The 20,192-nt window shown below is 39.3% G+C and overlaps 1 protein-coding gene across 3 annotated transcripts in view; it reads right to left on the reverse strand.

The window, feature by feature from the left end:
• ASCC3 (activating signal cointegrator 1 complex subunit 3) overlaps positions 1 to 16,011 on the reverse strand; it is a 255,012-nt gene extending 239,001 nt beyond the window's left edge. Inside the window, exons 1-3 of one of the 3 annotated variants that reach the window (XM_032105143.1) lie at positions 15,993 to 16,011; positions 1,492 to 1,635; positions 642 to 792 (exon numbers count right to left, since the gene is read on the reverse strand). In XM_032105143.1, the coding sequence (XP_031961034.1) occupies positions 642 to 792; positions 1,492 to 1,581 (241 nt within the window). In that variant the 5' untranslated portion in view covers positions 1,582 to 1,635; positions 15,993 to 16,011. Of the gene's footprint in view, positions 1 to 641; positions 793 to 1,491; positions 1,636 to 15,673; positions 15,756 to 15,792; positions 15,873 to 15,992 lie in introns of those variants that run through there. The other 2 variants (XM_032105141.1, XM_032105142.1) reach the window with 2 other exon arrangements.
• Between the last annotated feature and the right edge of the window lie 4,181 nt (positions 16,012 to 20,192).

Raw genomic sequence — 20,192 nt, forward strand, 5'->3', positions numbered from 1 at the left:
GAAGTTAAATTTTTCTAAAAGCAAAAGCTGAATTAGGTTTAGTCTGTCAATCAAAAACTAAGTTTCCAATCAAAACTAAGTTTTCACACGTTCTTTGCCTTATGTACTTCAGTTTTAAAAGTTTAATTCCAGATGAGTGAAATATATTTTTATTTCTCTCCTCAACACCAAACACTTCACGCAGAAAACATTTCTTACATTTTTATCTGCCTGTACAGCAGTCTAATTTTTCATTATACCAATTATGTGGAACTAAAGCAGACAACACCAGGATTGTTCTTTCCTTAGAGTACTGCTATTCTGAAAGAAACTGTTGGTTTTGCTCATTAACTGTCAATCACAAACCATACCACACTCTACAAAACAATACCATCAAAAAAGCAAGACTGTCCATATAACAACGGAATCTTAAAATAAAACAGAAGACCAAATTGTGTATATGTGTATTAGATTAAATGGAATTTCAAAGATATTTCAGGGCAAAACTGGCTTCAAGGTAGTTTAACCATACCAAGTGCTGGTAGTTGGTAGAACCAAAATTGTACCAGTATGTAAATTATGCAGGCAGAAAGCAGCTTGAACCTGCGCCCACCCCCAAATATAACAATGTATTATTAGACTACTAGAGAATGAAAACATACCTATTTGTTTTGCAGCTTGTAAGATAGTTTTTAAATCACCATTTACAGTTTGGTATTCTTTTTTGTCCAAATTGTCATCAACAAACTTTATTATCTTCTTCCAAGTAAGATCAGACTTCAGCAACTCGGCATATAGTTTTGATCTTTTAGTCTGAAAATGCAAAAATATTTGAGGTTTTTTATTATTTTCAAATTAATATATGGGGGTTCCTTTAAAATTAAACACCAGATAAAAAAATTCCTTCCAATTACATTCAGTTAGTACATAGTAATGATTGCAAGTACTTTTACTTGTTCTTTAGACTCTTTTCTGAGTGTATGAAAGAAGGATACACAAAAGCATACACTCTCTCACTACTTTACTCTTTCCAGAGCAAAATTTGCTATAAAGCCAAACTCTTGCAACTTCAAGAGATTTACAGTTCCCAAGATTCCAAATTCATTACACATTACACGTTCCCACAAGGCATCTGTTGCTTTAATGCATTGTTTCTCAGGAAGCAAAAGTACCTAAAGTCAGTGAACCTAATATTAGAAGGGAAAAGTTTGGCTTCCCAGTTCTATGTAAGCTCAGAGCTAAAAGCACACCAGCCTTGCCCAACTTCTTGAAAGATGAATTAACACAATCAAGCAAATTTTTCCATATAGCATATCATGATTGTAAGGGCCAAGTATAAATCACAAAGCTACAGCAAATTTGACTCTGAGTGAGGACACTATGAAGGAATGTACAGGAAACTATAAACACTCTGCCCTTCCTGCTTGCCTACTCTCATAAAATAGCAATGCAAATGAAGAAAACAAATGATTCTTATTACAACTATGCTTCGTAAAAAAAACAAAGCTTTACCGTTAAGTCAGCTAATTCTTCACTGTAATCCTCATGTTTAGTGACATTTGAAAAGGAGCGTAAAGCGCCTGTAAGACGAGGCAAGGCCATCTGTTACTCATTCAGTGATCCATAGGAGGAGAAATCAAATCCCAGTTCAAGTACCTAGATGAGAACAAAACAAATAACATGGCTTTATTAATGTTATAAATACAAACTCACATCATGAACTTGAAAGACCTTTTCGAGCTAGCAGAACTTGGCTGGAACTTCAATTAAGTCAGTTAAAAAGAAAAATCTCTTAAAATGATGATAATCAAAATTCAATAAAAGGGAGGTAAAAGGCACAGAGCAGAGGCAAGAAATGGTAACATGCAGAGGTGACTCAGCAGGTGGTTCTTTGCTCTCCTCCCTAAATAAAAGTTACCAGCAATGAGGCAAAGAGGCAATTACTTCTTTAGCACCCCTAACACTGAGTATTATAGTGAAATCTTTGTAACTGAACTTTAGCTCCCAATAGCAGTAAGTGATTACAACCTATAGCAGTAAGTGATTACAACCTACAGGGAGATTTCCTCTGAGTCAGCCCATGCTGGGACCTTTCAGGTCATTAACAGCCTCTGGTGCTGATGCAGAGAGAGGCATCTTTCTTGACAAGTGCTTAGCCATTTTCAACCAGCAAAACAGGGAAAGAAAATTATGACAGGAAATAAAGATTGCCAAAGGCATAGCAATGAACTGTTATAAGAGAAAAAGGGAATAAAAAAGGCCACCAGAAAACTGAAAACACCATGCCTCGGGATGTTTTCGTCTCACAACTGGGAGTGCACACACACACACACACTTAGAGCAGGACTCTCTTTGGAACTACAGCTTATTTCCGTGCAGTCTTATTTCCTCTGTGGAACGGGCTCATATCTGTGCACCAAAACACAGCTGTTCCCCATCTGAAATTGTACTTCTTCCAAGCCTTTTACTGAAATTATTCTCAAAGTTATTTAATTTCAAAAGGTGCCCACAGCTGAATTGTTTAATGAACCCTAAAGCACAACTACAGTTTCTGACGGCAGCAGATAAGATACAGACTTAGATTATTTTTGAAATAATTAATGATACCATTACAAACCTAATGATCTGCATCATTCTTAGCATGCCTAAAGATCAACGTCCATCCAGAATTTAAAGAACTTGCAATAGAGTAAATAAAATTACTTCCCCTCCAGTCATATAGTACAGAACTCTCTGCTTTCATCTAATTGTCCTTAACGTTTTTCCTTATTTCATGACTGCATTTGTATTTTAGCTTGCAATACAGCACAAAAGAAATCCAGATGCAGCGTTCCAGTCACAGAGAAATGTCACTGACTGGTCAGGTCTGCTTGTTCTCCCACCTTGCATTAAGATGCTTTTTGAGAATGATATTACAACAGCTGATAATTTGGAGACAAATATTGTAAGGATGAAGCTACAAAATTTGGAAATACACAATCTTTAACTGTGAAGGGCACAGAGAGCATGTGTTCAAGCCTAGAAGCAGACAGAGCCAAACATCACTGCGGCTTTTGAGAAGTTCAGTGGGTATATGACATGTAATTCATACCAGCATAGCTCCTAGTGAAAATAGTCTGTGAACAGTACAGCCACCATTATTAGAAGGGAAATAATGTGTCCAGACTTTGAGAGTACAGCACTCTCACACTGTTCTATAGACCTCACTCCATTTTGCCTATTTATTTTACACCTACACTCAAATACCTTTTTCTGTAGCATTACATCCCTTTTATAAAAAAATGGAATAACATAATTCTAATATTGTCCTTTCTGAAATAACATGCACAGTAATTTATGAAAGTTTGAACACACCTATAGAAAGTTCACTTTTCACACACACTTATAAATTTTAAAGTGTCTCCAGCAGGCTCATTTATTAGGAAACTGAATTTTAAATGGATGTTTGTTTCTCCTTTATTCAGTGAGTTATTAGCAGCTCCTGAAATGGAAAACCTGAAACACCAGAAGACAAGAGCACACTGTCCTAACCACAGGCATGGCCAAAGAGCAAAATCCAGTCCTGCAACTCTACATTTGGTCTTGAACTAGTAAATGCTGCTCCATGCTTGCCTGTGTGTTTTCAGAACTGGCGAGTGTCTGAGGGGGCTGGTTGGGCAGAGCAGTTGCACTCAAACTTCACACACCCCCTTCACCTCTTGTACACAACCACCACTCTCAGCACGGCATCACAGGAAAACAAAAACAGCTAGTAAACAGAATGCAGGGGACAGGTGGGTGCAATTATTCCACTGTTAACATAAAAAAACAAGGTAAAATTTATGAACTTTGGCTATTATTCTGCAACATATTAGAGCCAGCTCTGAACACTAAATCAAAAATCATGTGGCCCTATAAGATGCAGTGTAAATTTATATTTGTTTTTAACAAAATACGTTACCTGCCTTCACATAAAGCCTCCTTACGTAGATACCTGCCTGCATCACACTGCCTTCAGAGTGGATCAGCTACTCCTTGTCTTCCCACAGCCATCATAAGGTAAACTAACTCCTTCTGGTTTGAGAGAAATGTATCTGTTTGCCCACAGGTGGATCTGAAACATCTGTACTACCAAATGATCCAGCTAAGATCTGCTGGTTTTGGAACAAGGACCTAAAAGGCAGTGGCAATTAAATCCTCTTTACCAGGGCCCACATATAGAAGGTGAACTTTTGCCATCCTTCTACACATTCCTCCTAAAGAAAAGTATGAGAAAGGTACTATCTTAAATCATTTTGATAGGACAAATGGAATGGGAATTTAGCCTTCAGATCAGTGCAACTTTACATGGTAAAAATAATTCTTCTCCTCCCCCACTACCAACCAATTGAGGACATTTTGGGCACATTCTGCTAATGATTCCTAGAACTGTCTCAGATTTCCTGCCTTTTTAAAAAAACATGTAACTTTCCACCAAGCCTGTTTGTAAATCAGAAAGAGCAATATCCACCCTTCTAAAGCTTTGTGAAGATGAGAGAAAGCAACTTTTAAAGTCTGTTTTTCTTCTTTTAAAAGCAAGTGCGATTTTAACATTGAAACTTTTTATAGGAGAAAGTAAAACATAAAGACATTATACTCAGAGTATACTCAGGTAAGAAACAATTCAAAGTTTATTGTTTGAAAGTCAACATGAATCATAATCTCAGCAGGTTTTTATTCATTGAAGTGAAACATTAAAAAAAATTTCTAGCAATACCACAAAGGTAACAAAAATTACTAGTGAAGTTTTCCACTTCATCTATTCACCAGCTACTTATGTTTTCCTCCAACTCCTGGCCTTCCTATGGTTCTAATACAAGAAAATAACAGAACCATTTCTTTCTCTTCTTCACTGAAATATTACAGAGATTACTGTAAAACACAGATCCTTTTTAAATTTACTTAATTCCCATGCTCTCTAACAGATCAAGCCAGCTGCCCAGTAGGGCTTAGAGAAGGTGAATGCTCAGATCTGGTACGTTAATGTTCAAGTTGAACAGAAGTCTTTCTTTCCTTACAAATGATGGAATTACATAGCATTAACACAGCTAAAAATCACAGGTAAAATCCACAGTTACACTATCCTAAAGCACCAGCTTCTGTAGTCTATAATATTTACTTTTTACTTGTCCCTTAAAACCTCACAGCAGTGATTTTGTTTAAACTATTTAAGGAATATTAAGCCATGTTCCCAGATTTTGACTGTATTACCTATAATTCTTCCAACTATTAACAAGTTTCTTGCTGTCTATGTAAACTTGCAATTTATAAAACCTAAAGAAGTTATTACTAGTAACTAATCTAATCAAAGAACATTATAAAGAAAAAGAGACTTTAGGCACTGGCAGTGAATAGCAGGTTGCTATTGACCACAATGTATTTGAATCAAACGGCATTTTCTCTGTCACTTGAGAAAGTGGAAACATTTCAAACAAAAAAGAAACTAAAAAGGCAAAAGATATCCCACCCACAAGGCTATACAAAAACTAAAGGGACAGTGCAGTAACTTTTTTTACATTTTAAATATATATAAATCAAATGGTGTGACCATAAGGGCACATTAAGACATTGAAATTTATCAATACACAGAATATTTTACTTTACACGACTGCATAAGAAGATTAAAAATACCAAACATTAAATTTCACTGATAGGAATACATGTTGGAATGGCTACAATTAACTGCAGCAGCTTCATTAACGGAAAGGTAAACTTCACATTTTATTTACAAATAAGGCTCAATTATTTTTAAAAAACCAAACATCACATTCTACTTGGTGTATACGCTTTCTACATTGTACACATCAAAGGAAAAATATTTTAAAGAAAACACTTTAAAGAAAAAAATGAAACCATTAGATTAAAAAGCTATTTTGCACCAATGAGAACACTTTTATTAGATTCAATTAAATTTCTTATCCAAGCATGCTTGATGCAGTACAAATACACACCTAACATCAAAGTTGTTAGGTGGGGATAATAGTGGTTTAATAATGTCTAGGACATTAATCAGAAATAGCAGGTGGAATCATGACACTAAAACAACAGTATTTTCCAACTTTGTATTTTGCACCTTTACAAACAGTGCTGTGCGATATATTAACAACTGTACGCTTTCAGACATCTCACTTTCTACAAAAGGCCCAGACATCTCCCTGGAATTCTCTCAAGTTGTCTGGGTCAAATATTGCTGGGTCATATATTTCTGATCTCCAGTCAAGACTGGGTCAGTCTTTGAAAGGGTGACAGCAAGGAATATGTACTCAGGAAGAAATAGTGGCTTCTTGACATACAGTATTCAACTGAGAGAATACCAAAATTCAAACAAGTGCTTCAGCATAACAAAGAGGCGTAACAGTGCCTGTGTGCCATCATTCACATTAGAGATAATTTCAGCATCTTAATTACATAAGTCACTAAATAAACAAAAAACCCTAGAAAATCAAATAGTGGAATTACAAGTTATTCATTCAGTAGAGTATTAACCCTTTCCACATTTTTTCATAATCTTAGCCATGCATATGGGATTAAACAACAGCTGTCTAACACTGCTTGCATCAGCTGGAAAGGCATTTCCTGTGATAATGCCTGATACTGTTCTGGGATGATTCCAAAGATGTGGCTTGGCTCAATAATGTGTTCATTTTAGGTATACTTTGAGATAGTTACTAAGGATTGCTATTGTTAAAAAGAAAAAAAAATTAAAACAACACATTTTTCAGAATAACTCCTCTTCCTTTTCCAAGCACATAAAATGTAATTCAGTTGTTAAACTGAAAAATGTCTGTAGTTTTACACCTCATTGCCTTAAGTTCCCTGCAGCGAGAGACAAGCTGTATCCCAAGCAACAGAAACTTCAAGACTTGCCTTACATGAGGAGATGTACTATAAGCAAATTTCCAACTTCAACATATATAACATGTATGTTCATTTAAACACTAGGCACAAGCCACAAATACAAGATGGGGATGGTGGAGGTGTCATTTGTTTCATCTTGCTTTAAGTTTAATAGGGGGGACTCTGTGTCTCTGTTACACCCCGTGCCATCAACAGAGGTTGAAAACAACCTCAGGCGGTTCATCTTACTCCATTCCAGAAAGGCTTGTCACTAAAGGAACACATGTATGGAAGGTAAATAGGGATGCATGTGTTTAAAGGAAGTAAAAGGAGGATGAAAAACAATAGATAAGTGAGAGAAAGAAAAAGCTTTGAGTTAATGACAGCTAAGTAACACATATTGCATCTCACTGAGGATGGCTGAGAGGACGTGGGATGCACTTCAGCAAATATAAGTGCTGTAATAGTACATGTATAATACACAGCTGCGTAACTGCTGGGCTAAGAGCATGCTGGAGAACTTGTTCAGATGGTAGTAAAAAAGTCTCTGTAACACACTCCTGGTAGTGAACAGCAAGCACATACAAGGATAAAGTCCCCACAGTGAATTACTGGCCATTACAAGGTGTAATTCTGTGAGGTCTTTAAACCTTACAGTGATGTGTTTAAGCACTCAAATCACTTACCATATTTATAGATAACTAAACAAATGCCTCAAATACTGTATTATCCCCCAGTTATAATGACTTAGATGCTTAATAGCCACTCAACACCACAATTATCCTTCATAATTAATGTTGATTTCCTTCAAAATAGGGTTTCAATAAGCCTCAAGGTGGGAACTGGATCGTTTTGTATTTGGAGCATTCTCCCAAATGTTTTTGAAGGAAACACTAAACATCCCTTTTGAGAAAAACATAACCTATTTTATCATTCACAAAGGATCTCAAATGCAATAAAATAAAAGACTAAGCCAGGTACACTAATCCTTAAGACCCTGCCTGTACATTATTACTCAAGTCAAAAAGGAGAGGTGGTATGAGTAGGACTGCTGTCTTCTTCTTAACCACTAAGTCATTAACTTTCTTTGCAGCAAAGTCATTAGCAATGTTCATATTGCTAAGAACCTGCAAAAGACAGGATGTCAGTTCTGAAGTAACTGTCTTACCAAACATTGAGATTCCTTCTTGGGGATTTCTTTAGTAATTAATTATGGCTAATAAAATCATTGCATCTTGTAGACAATGCACAGTAGCTGTGTAAGCACAGTGCAACTTATGCCAAGATCCACATTTCATCTTACAGAACAATTATTCTATGAAAGCACTGAAGCACAATTTCTCATTTAGAGAAAATACTAAATTTTTTTTGTGTTAAGCAATTTTATCAATAAAACTGGTAATAATAGTGGTAATGCTGGCAATCTGAAACAGAAAAACTGCAAGTACCTAAATTACAGAATTATTTTTCAGAACATATTTCAGACATATGCAGAGTTTTACACCAGTTAAGAAAGAGGCTGTAGATTCTATAGCCCTCCTAGTAATAGACAAGAATATTAATTCAATTGTCATGTACTAAAAGTATTCTGGCCAACTTTGGCCATCACTAAATGAAAAGTTCCCCAAACTATCAGCTATAAATAAGCTCATCCTATTTCCAGCAGCTTTTGAGTCAGAATTTTACCAATGGTTGCAGTAGACAATACAGAAATATGTAGAAAATGACTCATTACATAAAATAAGAACCAGATGTTATTGTCCACACAAATGCATCAATTTAATTAAAATAATGCAAGTGTATTGTGCAATTTTAAGTGTTTGCTTTATTTAGCAATATTTGAATTTATTGCATTCATTTAGTTTTTATATAATATTTGTAGTATTTTCTAAAAGATGTCCTTTATACTTTTTCTACCATTCACTATATTGTTTGATACCTGTCATAATTTCTGAAGAGGGAAGGAGTAAAAAAGTCATTACAGAGTTTGCAGAAAACTCTCTAGTTAGTATCTTTCCAATAATACACAGCAACTGGGACCTGAAAGCGGAGTATTTTATCCAAAATTCTTCTAAAAAGTGTTTTAATTATGAATACACTATACTACTGCTCAGTGTTTCTAACAGTCCTCCCAGAAGTCTCTGTCAGCATATATAAAAACTATTCCAAAGATATGTCCATATAAATGAACTACTCAGAGTCTAGCAGTCCTTCCATCCTTATTGGATCCTTGTCTCAGCACACTGAAGGTTCTGTCCAGCCCAGTGGTTAAAAAGTTTCAAGTTTCTACTTCCAATCAGAAAAGCAAACAGAGGCACATTCGTAAGAGAGAGAGCTCACTGACCTAACGTGGTCAAATATTGAAGTGTAGTGAAGATGCTTAGAGTCCCAAAAATCAACCTATAAAGACAAGCTTTTCAGTCCAAATCACACCAGCCTTTTGGGGATGCCTTGCCCTTCAGAACTTCCTCCTACTGCCTGGAGGCAATACTACCCCCTCCCCTACAAAGAGAGTTGTAAAGAAACCCAAGGTTATATGAGACACACAATAAGCTGTCCCAAGCCAGTCCACTTTTGATTTAGCTTAAATACTACTTAGCAATGCTAGGATATAGGGATGAAAGAAGTCAAAATTTCAGCCTGAAAATGTATGAAAGAAAATTAATTCAAGGTGTACCTTGCATTATAAGTATACGCCTACAGCCTGAAAACATGCCTACTTCAAGGCAGAGGCTCTTCTACGAAGGAAAAATAAGTTAATTAAAAATACATTTAAGCAACACTCAACTATTGAATAGACACATGGCCCCATAAAGTAATATTATTAAAGACAGATTCCCTTGTCTTCTCTTCAGAGCTCACATGCCACACAGGCACTTCAAACAGCACGTCAGCTATTTGATGACCAGCAAGTAACAGCTTTCTAATTAATAATTTATCATTACTGCAGTTTAGAATTAGAACTTTAAAAAAAAGGGTAGTGCTGCAATGTTACAAGTGCAAATTAGAATCAAAACTAACAACTGCTGCCTACCCATCCTGGGCTGTCTATAATGCTGGCCATACATGCAAGAAGATATTTTGAGAAAGATGCCTGTACAATTTCCAACAGTGAGGAAATCCCAAACCATCTTTTCAGAGCTTACAAATACATCTCCTCATTACATAAGGAAAGGGGGGAACATAAATTGAGGCGTAATATAATTCTTGGATGATATAATAAAAAGGAAAATAGCCTCATTATGTCTCTAGTGATCTGAGGAGGTTAAAACAGGATTTTTCAAGCTGTACGTTTTTTTTAAATGGTTGCATTTCTCAAATCATAGTCATATTCTCCTAGAATGTATGTAAAATTTCTTTTAGAAAATAATATTTTAGAAAATATGTTTTAAGCTAATACATACATACATATTACACAAGGTTCTCCTATTGAACAGTTAAAAGCCCTTGAACAATTATTATGAGTATTTAGCATGGCACAACTGTTATAGGCCAACTGTTCAGATTTATAGAATCAACTTTTAAAGACACCACAGAAACAAAAATGCTACACTAACAAGAAAATTATATAACCAAGCATTTTATTTATACTCATGCTTTGGAAGCAACATAGTATATGACATCTGTACCATATGATGTCATGCTCAGCAGTAAAAACTCTGGGAAATGAGAAGCGAGGGGTGTGGGGAAAAAGGACACACATCCATACTTATGGGGTTTGTCTTCCCAAGCAACTGTTAAATGTCTTGGATTTTCACCCAGATTCACAGCCAAAGGGAGTGAGTGAGAGGCTGGGGGGGGGGGGGCATTCGGCTACTAGCTGGGGTCAACTCACGACAAATAATAAATTTCTTAAAAGAAGTGGAAGAGAGGACTTTCAGAAATCCTCTTTACTCTTCCCTAATCTTTCAAGGAGAGGACATATTAGAATAATGGAATCATTAAGGTTGGAAATACCTCCAGGATCATCAAGTTCAACCTTTGGCCAAATACCACCATGCTCACTAAACCGTATCATGAAGTACCATGTCTGTACATTTTTTGAACATTTGTTCCCCCTTAGAGCAGCAGCTAAGACTACTGTCTTCCTATTCCTTGAACAAATTCATCAGAATCCAGTTTCCAAATAGAAACTCATTAAGTGACACAGTTCAGCAGTCCTCATCAGTTTCAAAGAAAGGAGCAGTTGTTTAAATGGCTGGCTGGTTTACAAAATATTTGAATGCAGGCAAGGTGGTCACAACTGTACAAAGTCATCTACTTATTCTCCCAACTTTCTCAGAAGGCAGTTTACAACTGGAAAACTGAAATTTGCTCCATAGTTCACCTGACAAATGCTTCAATCACCAACCTATCATTCCATAATCATCTCTTCTTACTGTAAGACCTATTTATGTTTAAGATTCAGGCTTGTAATATCAGATTCCATCTATTTTTTAGGCCAAACATCCAACGTGCCTTTGGGCAAGCAAGAGTAACAGATGGCTCAGAGTAAACACATGCTTTAGAACAAATGATGGTAAAGTCTACGGGAAGTATAATTTATACCCGTAAGTTCCACATGCAATGAAAGGGGAGAGCTATCAACTTTTCTATCCCTAAATATCAACCAGGTAAAACATTCTCCACCTTCCTTTTAACATTATTTTTCTCTAGCACACACTAGATTTAACAAGACAGAAAAAGAGCAAGAGTTTTAATTTGCATCTCAGACTGCACTCAGCAACAAGCTGGCCACCAAACTCTAGTCCCCATGTCTATGTACTGAATAGAAGACAGAAAACACCAACTGCCCTTTCTGTGATACAGTCCACATTGCTACTGAAGCCTAACTCTTTCTTGGCTTCACTCTAGTCTAAAGGATTTTCACTGAACTAGACACAGTTGTGTTCAACTTCAAAAGAAATATCTATATCCAGAATAAGCTCAAGAAATACACCCAGAATAGGGATCTTTCACACCACTGGTTAATTTAGTGAGCACCATTACCACAGAACCACAGCATGCTGCTCTTGCTTCGTTCAATCACCTTTATAGGTGTTTGTGCAGTGTTGGCGTGGCTTGACCCTGGCCAGCAGCCACACTGCTGCTTACTCACCCCCCACAGTGGGACAGGGGAGAAAAAAAGAAGAAGAAAAGAAAAAAAGCTTAAGGGTTGAGATACAGTTTAATAGAGGAAGAAAAGGAAAAATACCCCCCAAGTGAAGGAAAGAAATTTTAACCACATCCCATATGGTCACCAGTTCTCCAAGCTCCAGTTTACTGATCTCCAAAAAAAAACCATCTTGGAAGCGAAAAAAGCCCCTTCTTCTTCCTCTACCTCTGTTTTTATTTCTGAGCATGACAATACAGAGTACAGCACAACCCACTGGCCAATTTAGGTCTACTGTCCAAGCTGTGTCCCCACACAACCTCTTGCCCACCCTCTGGCCGACTTGCTGGGCTGGAAGGGTGGAAGAAAGCTTTGATGCTGTGCAGGCCAGAAACAGCCAAAACAGTGCTGTACTATCAACATTGTTTTACACACAAATCTCAAGCACTTCAACTGTGATGAAAGCTAACTCCTAAACCTGGTACAGGAATGTGCTCACACTGGCATTGTGCAAACAGAGGCAGTCAAATTCCTGAGCGAGAGATGAGCATAAAGAATGCCCTGATTGTATACATCCTTAGGGGTTGTGCTTGCAGTAAACACAAAATTGCTCCTTTCTGTGATGTGATGAGGTATTTAAAAAGCAAGAATGGGTAAATACACAATGACTGACTATTGCTCATAATGTAAGAATAAGGAGGTACATGACAAAACTTAATAGTAACGTGAAATTAATACCAAGTAGAATGCTTTTCCTATGTAGAACATAATTAAATTTGGGAATTCATTGCCACAAGATGCCAAAAAGACTAAAAGTTCAGGTATGCTTAGATGAATTAACAGACATCAAATACCTTGGTAGCCTCTGAACTCCACAGCTTAGAAGCACATAATCAGTTATTTAAATCACTAATTACTAGAACATAATATGATAGTGAAGGTATAATTGGATTTGTCATCCTTCTGTTTTCAGTACATCAACTTAGCACCTCCTACTGGCTGCTACAGGAGAGAGACACTAGACAAACATTTTCTTTGAAAACAGAGCTACAGGGTAAAATGAAAACAGATTCTGAGGATTACAATTAGGGATTTAGAAGTCTAATGTCTCTCAGTCTGTTTCTGGGTCCTACTCTTGTTTCCTTCTCTTTTTAGTTCAGACATCAGCTATTATATTTCTAATGAAGTTTCAACTACACATTACAGGTTATTTGTTAAACTGCTTTTGATTAGATAAGTTTATCTGAACTAGAGAGTAGATTTTGGTCTCAGTTCTCTCTTCAAACATTAAAGCATAATTCAGTTTAAGAAAATGTGTAGGCTACAAAGTGCTCAAAACCAACTTCAACAATTGTTACTATAAACAATTTACCAGGAAAACAGCAAGCTGTTATTTGAAGTAATGAAGACTTCAATTTTCTACAGGGAAATTTTGTAGGAGGGAGAAAAGAAACCTGTTCAGCACTCAAAACGCCCATATGAACTAGAATTAATCCCACGTTTAACAGCTTCCAAACAAACTTTACATGATAACTAACCAGCAAGAGACAACATGTCTTTCCTTCCCCCAGCCACCTCTGCACCCCATTAGCAGCTCATGTAACCACGTAACAGAAGACGAATGACATAGACCAGGAATAACATAGACCACCCTTAGTTCAGTGCAGTCCAGTTCAGTATTTTTAAAGGAAAACTTTTTCAGAGAAAGCACTGTAGGTCAAGAGGACGTGCAGAAATATACACCAGCTTTTTTGCGAAGGATCAGTTTTCTATTAACTCTGTAAAAAAAGTATTTTTCAACTATAAATGTTCTTCCTGAAAACAGAACACTACACCTAGTAAAACTGTAAATGATACTGAGAAGCAAGGGACTGCAACTATTTTAGGGGCCAAATTACAATCATCTTGATCATATAATCACATAATGGGTAAGGCTGAAAGGGTCCACAGTGGGTCATCTGGTTCAACCTCTCTGTTCAAGCAGGGTCATCCTAGAGTACATGGCACAGTGCAGACAGTTCTTGAGTATCTCCAGTGAGGGAGACTCCATAACCTCTCTGGGCAACTTGTTCCAGTGCTCAGTCATCCACACAGTGAAGAGAGTCTTCCTCACGTACAGGTGGAACTCCCTGCGCATGAATTTCTCCCTGTTGCCTCTTGCCCTAGTGCTTGGCACCACCAAAAAGAGCCTTGATCCATCCTCTTGACACCCTCTCTTCAGACAGTTATACACATTTATGAGGTCTCCTCTCACTTGTCTCTTCTTCAAGTTGAACAGGCCCAACTCTCCCAGTCACTCTGCATAGGAGAGATGTTTCGGTCCTTTAATCATCTTCATGCCCCTCTACCGGACCTGCTCCAGGAGCTTCAGGTTTAGCTTCAATGCAAGTTCTGTAAACACAGAACTGTCAGAATAAAATACTGTTGTTTGAGAATTTCTTGCCTTCTCTCTGATTCAGTGGAAGTCGTGACCTAACCTCTTCCAAAGGCCAAACCAGCTTTTAGAGAAAACTGAGGTGTAACATGTAAACTGGTTTATTTATACAACTCACAAAGGCCCTAGCTAGGAGTTGGTCTGTATTCCCATATAAATGTGAAGAAAGTTCCTGCAAATATCTACACATATAATTCCAAGATAATGCAAGTTTAGTCTCCAGCGGCTAGAAGCAAGTCAGATCCAAAGAAAATCATTTTAGTACAGCATCTGCTGAAAAGCAGCATGTGTTTAATCAGACTCACCACCTCACTGATATAATCAATACCATCTTTAGATGAAGGCCAGCTTGCATCTGACCGGATGGCTGGTTTGGTTTTCTTCCTCCTAAAAATTTAGCTCTGCAACCTACCATGTGGACGTACATAACCCTTGCTGCACTGTCTCTGAAACTTCCAATATTTTTTCTACTCATTGGCTAGACTCAAGTCAAGTCAATCCTCTGGAAAGTAACTAAGCTTGACTATTAGATTTCTTCTCTGCAAAAATTAAGTTTACCAGTTTCATTTCAACAGTACTACTTTACAGTCAATTGTTTAAAAAGGCAAAAGATTAAAGGGTCTACACCAATGTTAGTATGTTAGAAATAGTAACAAAACCTACATTCAGAACTCATAGAAGGTTTTTAGCAAACGTATTATTTGAATTCCAACATGATACACACTCCTGAAGCACCTGAAATGCAAGCCTTAGGAAGCTACAACACTGTCAGGTGTTTTATAAGAAAAGCTGGCAGTTTACCACTACCAAACAAAACGAAGCAAGTAGTACTCGAAAGGGAAAAACAATCTATGTGACCACATGCTTCTTTCGTTCTTCATTTCTCGTTCTCTACATTTATTAACAGCAGTAGTAAGTACTGGAAGTACATTCGACAGCTGTGCGGTTCCCACTTGACCACTCCTGTCAGCGCCGTTCCGATAAGCAAAGCCCAGAAGGCGCACGAGAGGAGCACACGGCACCCGGGCCTTCGGCAGCGGCCTTGCATCACCCGCCGCGCTGCGCGCCGGGGCCGGGGCACGGCGAGCACTCCGCCAGCCCCGGCCCCGCTGCCGGCCCTGGGCACGCCACCTGCTCCGCCCGCCGGAGCAACGCGTGGCACCGGCCAGCGGCCCGGCTGCCCCCAAACGCCGGGCCTCGCCAGCAGCGCGGCGACGCCCCTGCCCCGGGGGCTGCGGGCAGAGACCCGCGCAGCGGCGGCAGGACGCCCTCCCCCGCCGGGGCAGGCCTCTCCCAGCTGTCCCACTCCTCACCGAGGGGCCGGACCGCAGCTCTGCACCGACCGCGGGCAGAGCGGCGCCCGACGCGGGGCCTCCCCGGCGGCCTCCACGCCGCACCCGCCCGACCCCCGCCCGCCGCGCCCGCCGCGCACCTGCCTTACGGCCCGCCGGTCCCGCTGCCGCCAAGAGCCGGCGCGGCGCGACACTGCCGTACGGCGAGCGGGCGGGGCCGTGTCCGGGACGGCCCGCGGGGCTCCGTGCCCGCGGCGGGGCTGTGCCGGTGCCGCCGGACCCCGCCGGACCCCGCCCGAGTCTCTGCTCCCCGCCAGCCCGGCGCCGCTCTCAGCCCTACCTCGGCTACAGGCCGCTCCTCCGCCGCGTTCTCTGTGCAGACAAAACGGATCTCGCCGTGATGCCGCGGCTGCTGAGCCTGGTCGCCCGCCCCAGTCGTTCCCGGCGTGGCATATGCCGTGGGGGCAACTCCTGGCAGCATTTCACAGAATCAATTACGTTGGTAAAGACGTAGTCTTTAACGAATTCAACCTATGACCGAACACCAACCACCTTGTCAACTAAACCATGGCGCCAAGTGCCATGTCCAGTCTTGCACACCTCCATGGATGGTGACATTTCACTTCTCTGAGCAGCCCATTCCAGTGTCCAATCACCGTTTCTGTGTAGAAATTCTTCTTAATGTCCAAGCTAAACCTCCCCTGGCACAGCTTAAGACTGTGTCCTCTTGTCCTGTCACTGGTCGCCCGGGTGAAGAGGCTGATCCCCACCTGGCTACAATCTCCTTTCGGGTAGTCAAAGACAGCAATAAGATTCTTCCTGAGCCTCCTTTTGCCCAGGCCAAACAACCCCAGCTCCCTCAGCCACTCCTCACAAGACTTTGTGCTCCTGTGTCAGTGCCTCGGGCTTTCCTGGATGTGGGTGCCTGTGGCCTTCAGCCCTCAGCGCTCTTTAGTGGCTCATCCATCGCCTGCACACTTAATTCTTGCCAGACCATGGACGTACCTCGGTGTGTGCCTCTAGAGCTTTACCACACTTATTTATTCAGTTTTATGATTTTTGAAGCAAGCTTTTTAAATAAGTGGCCTATGTCCTCAGTTGTAGGTTTCAGTCAAGTAGGCTCAAAATTGTAGAATCTGAGAAGCAAGAAACATATCTGATCTTAAGTTTGCAAAATACCCTAGAAATTTACGGGAGTTAATTCCCTACTGTACTCCTCACTATATGTGTTTGTTAACCAAGCATTATTGCATTCAGAGTCAAACCAGTGTTGTTCACCTGGAGAACAATGTGTACTCACAAGATCCAATCCCAGTTTATGGTCACTGTGAGTACTGCCAGCTGGTGACACTTGAATTTTTTGTCTGCAAATGCATTATAATTTATGGACTACTGAATTGACTCTTTTTGTTTCTTTTTAACAACTAAAAATTAATGCTAATATGCGAACCATGAATTTTAGTTACTTGAAGAGTACTTCAGATTCAGAAAAGAAATAGATTAATAATTAAAATAACCTTGTCTTTACTTTGACAATGGTAAACTTATTAAATCACCATGTTACAAAAAATTCAACAAATTCATCCTCTGTTGAGATTGTAAGACAAACCTGGCAGACGTCCTTAAATCACTATTAATCTCTACTGTGATGAGAGTATCAAGCATTCAAAACTAATTGCTCTCTGCGGATGTCACTATTACCGACACTGGGAGAAAAAAATTTAAATCAATGTTATTATGTGACAATAATGCAGCTTCCTCAGAAAACATTCCAAATCTCTATTGCCCATGATTACAAAGTAATCATATCGTGCATGGCTGCAACTGCAATGCTAGCAAAAGTCAGTGCGTTGGAGGTGCTGTTATTCAAATGAGCTGTAATTCTTTACAGTCATCTTGTTCCCATAGATTTTAATACTTTAGTTAAAAGTCACTGGAAGGAGGGGCTGACCTTGGCTGGATGCCAGGTGTCCACTGAAGCCACTCTATCACTGCCCTTCTTGGCTGGACAGGGCAGAGGAAATAGAACAAAAGGCTTGTGGGTTGAGATAAGGACAGGGAGGCATCACTCAGCAATTACTGTCACAAGCAAATCAGACTCAACTTGGGAAAAATTAGTTCAACTTATTACCAATCAAAATCAGAGTAGAATAATGAGCTATAAAACCAAATCCTAAAAGCACCTTTCCCTCATTGCTGCCTTCTTTCTGAGCTGAACTTGATTTCCTAATTCTCTACCTCTGCTCATGCCAGTTGTGCAGGGGATCAGGGAATGTGGGCTGCAGCAAGTTCATCACACGTTGTCTCTGCTGCTCCTTCCTTCACAGGGGTAGGATTCCTCACACTCATGGCCTGCACCATCATGGGATCCCTCCTACAGGAAACAGTCCCCCATGAACTTCTCCAAGGTGAGACCTTCCCAGAGCTGCAGTTTTTAATGAAATGCTCCAGCATGTGTGCCTTCCACACAGCTCCAGTGTGGGACCCCCAACAAGGCCACAAGTCCTTTCAGCAAACCTGCTCCAGTGTGGGCTTCCCACAGGGTCACAGGTTCCTTTGGACATCCACCTGTTCTGGTGTGGGTTCCTCCTTGGGCTGCTCCACTGTGGACCTTCACTGGCTGCAGGGGGACAGCTGGTTTCACCACAATCTGCATCATGGGCTGCAGGGCAATCTCTTCTCTGGCATGTGAAGCACCTCCTCCCTCTGCTTCTTCACTGACGTTGGTATCTTCAGAGCTTTTTCTCTCATGTTCTCACTCCTCTCTCCAGCTGCAGTTGCTGTTGCTCAGGTTTTTTCTGTCTTCTTAAATCTGTTATCACAGACACTGACAGGCTCAGCCTTGGCCAGTGATGGGTCCATCTTGGAGTTGGCTGGCACTGGATCTGTCAGACACAGGGGAAGCTTCTGGCAGCTTCTGACAGAAGCCTAAGCCTGTATCCCACTCACTACCAAAATTGGGCCACACAATACAGTTGCACAGACATTGTGAGTGGTCTGCAAGTTCTTAAAACTGAATACATAGTGTATTATAAGAAAATACTGCTGATGAAGATATGAATAAGAAAATAGGTATCTACTGCTGCATAAAAATTCATAATTCAAATTTGTTCCTTGAGACCTGAGCCTTTTATAATGTCATGCAGGCTACATAAAGGGGATGTATCATCTCCATTATTATTGGTTCTTATGCATTGCTCTCTGACTTCAATCTATTTATGTTATCTTCTACTGAATATGAATGTACCTGGATTTAACTCCCAGTTGCTTTTCTTTAGTGAGTTTTCAAAGCAATCTTAAATTTTGTCCATGGTTTTTGATGTTAATTAAGCAGTCTGATACTTCTTCTGTGGTGGTGAATATCTGTATAGCTAGAATGGAAAACACGTTTCTTGTTAGTCTCCATTTATTATTTGTAATTTCTTAATTGTATTTAGAAGTATAACAGCATTGCTTGCTTCACAGAATGGATAAAGAGTATAGAAACACACACATTATCATAATTTGACAGAATTCTTGAGTGGTAGTGGACAAGTCTTCTTTTTTTCTTTTTTTCTTTCTTCCAGTTGCCAAGCCTAAGTTTAAACAGTTACAAATTTCCTAGTAATCCCCACCACTACAATTTTAATCAATACTTATAGAATTAATAATGAATGACTTTATATATATAGCAGTTAAATAAGGAAAACATTATTTTACTTTTTTTCTTTCAGAAAAGAAAAAAAAGCCTTTTATTTCAGAAAAGCCTTTTATTTGCTTTTTAAAATAAACACATCATAATCTAGTAGAAAATTTATATTACTATATCCAACAAGAAGCCTGAACTTAGAAAGCATCGTAGATATTTTAAAAGATTTCCCAATATTGATTTAGAGAATGATTTTAGGAGTCTTCTTTAGCCATCATGTTTCTGTACCTTGGTCATACGTCTAATCTGATTGATGCTTGCATAATTTCAAGACAAATGCTCTATGTGTCATGTTTTGTGAATTTGCATTGATGTATTTGCCAGCTCTTTATTAGAGGAAAATGAAAAAAGAAAGTAAACCAAATGAAAATGGCTATTTATTTGGAACATGAAACAAGTAACTTTTTTTTGCATATGCTGATTTATTTTCTGAAAATCGCCGTATGGAAAGGTTTAAAAATAGAACAGAATAGAAGTAGGAATAGGAATGGAATGGAATGGAATGGAACGGAACAGAACAGAATAGAATAGAGTAAAATAGAATAGAACAGAATAGAATGTTTCAGTTGGAAGGGAACTACAGTGACCATCCAGTCCAACTGTCTGAACAATTCAGGGCTGACCAAATTGAAGCATGTTATTAAGGGCATTGTCCAAGCGCCACTGACAGGTTTGGGACATTGACCACCTCTCTAGAGAGCCTGTTCCAGTGTTTTACTACCCTCCCAGTAAAGAAGTGCTTCCTAATGTCCAGTCTAAACCTCCGCTGGCACATCTTTGAACTGTTCCCACTTATCCTATTACTGAATCCCAGAGAAAAGACCTCAGCACCTTCTTCTCCACTTCCCCTCC

The sequence above is a fragment of the Corvus moneduloides genome, chromosome 3 (assembly GCF_009650955.1).
Source record: "Corvus moneduloides isolate bCorMon1 chromosome 3, bCorMon1.pri, whole genome shotgun sequence".
Taxonomy (NCBI): domain Eukaryota; kingdom Metazoa; phylum Chordata; class Aves; order Passeriformes; family Corvidae; genus Corvus; species Corvus moneduloides.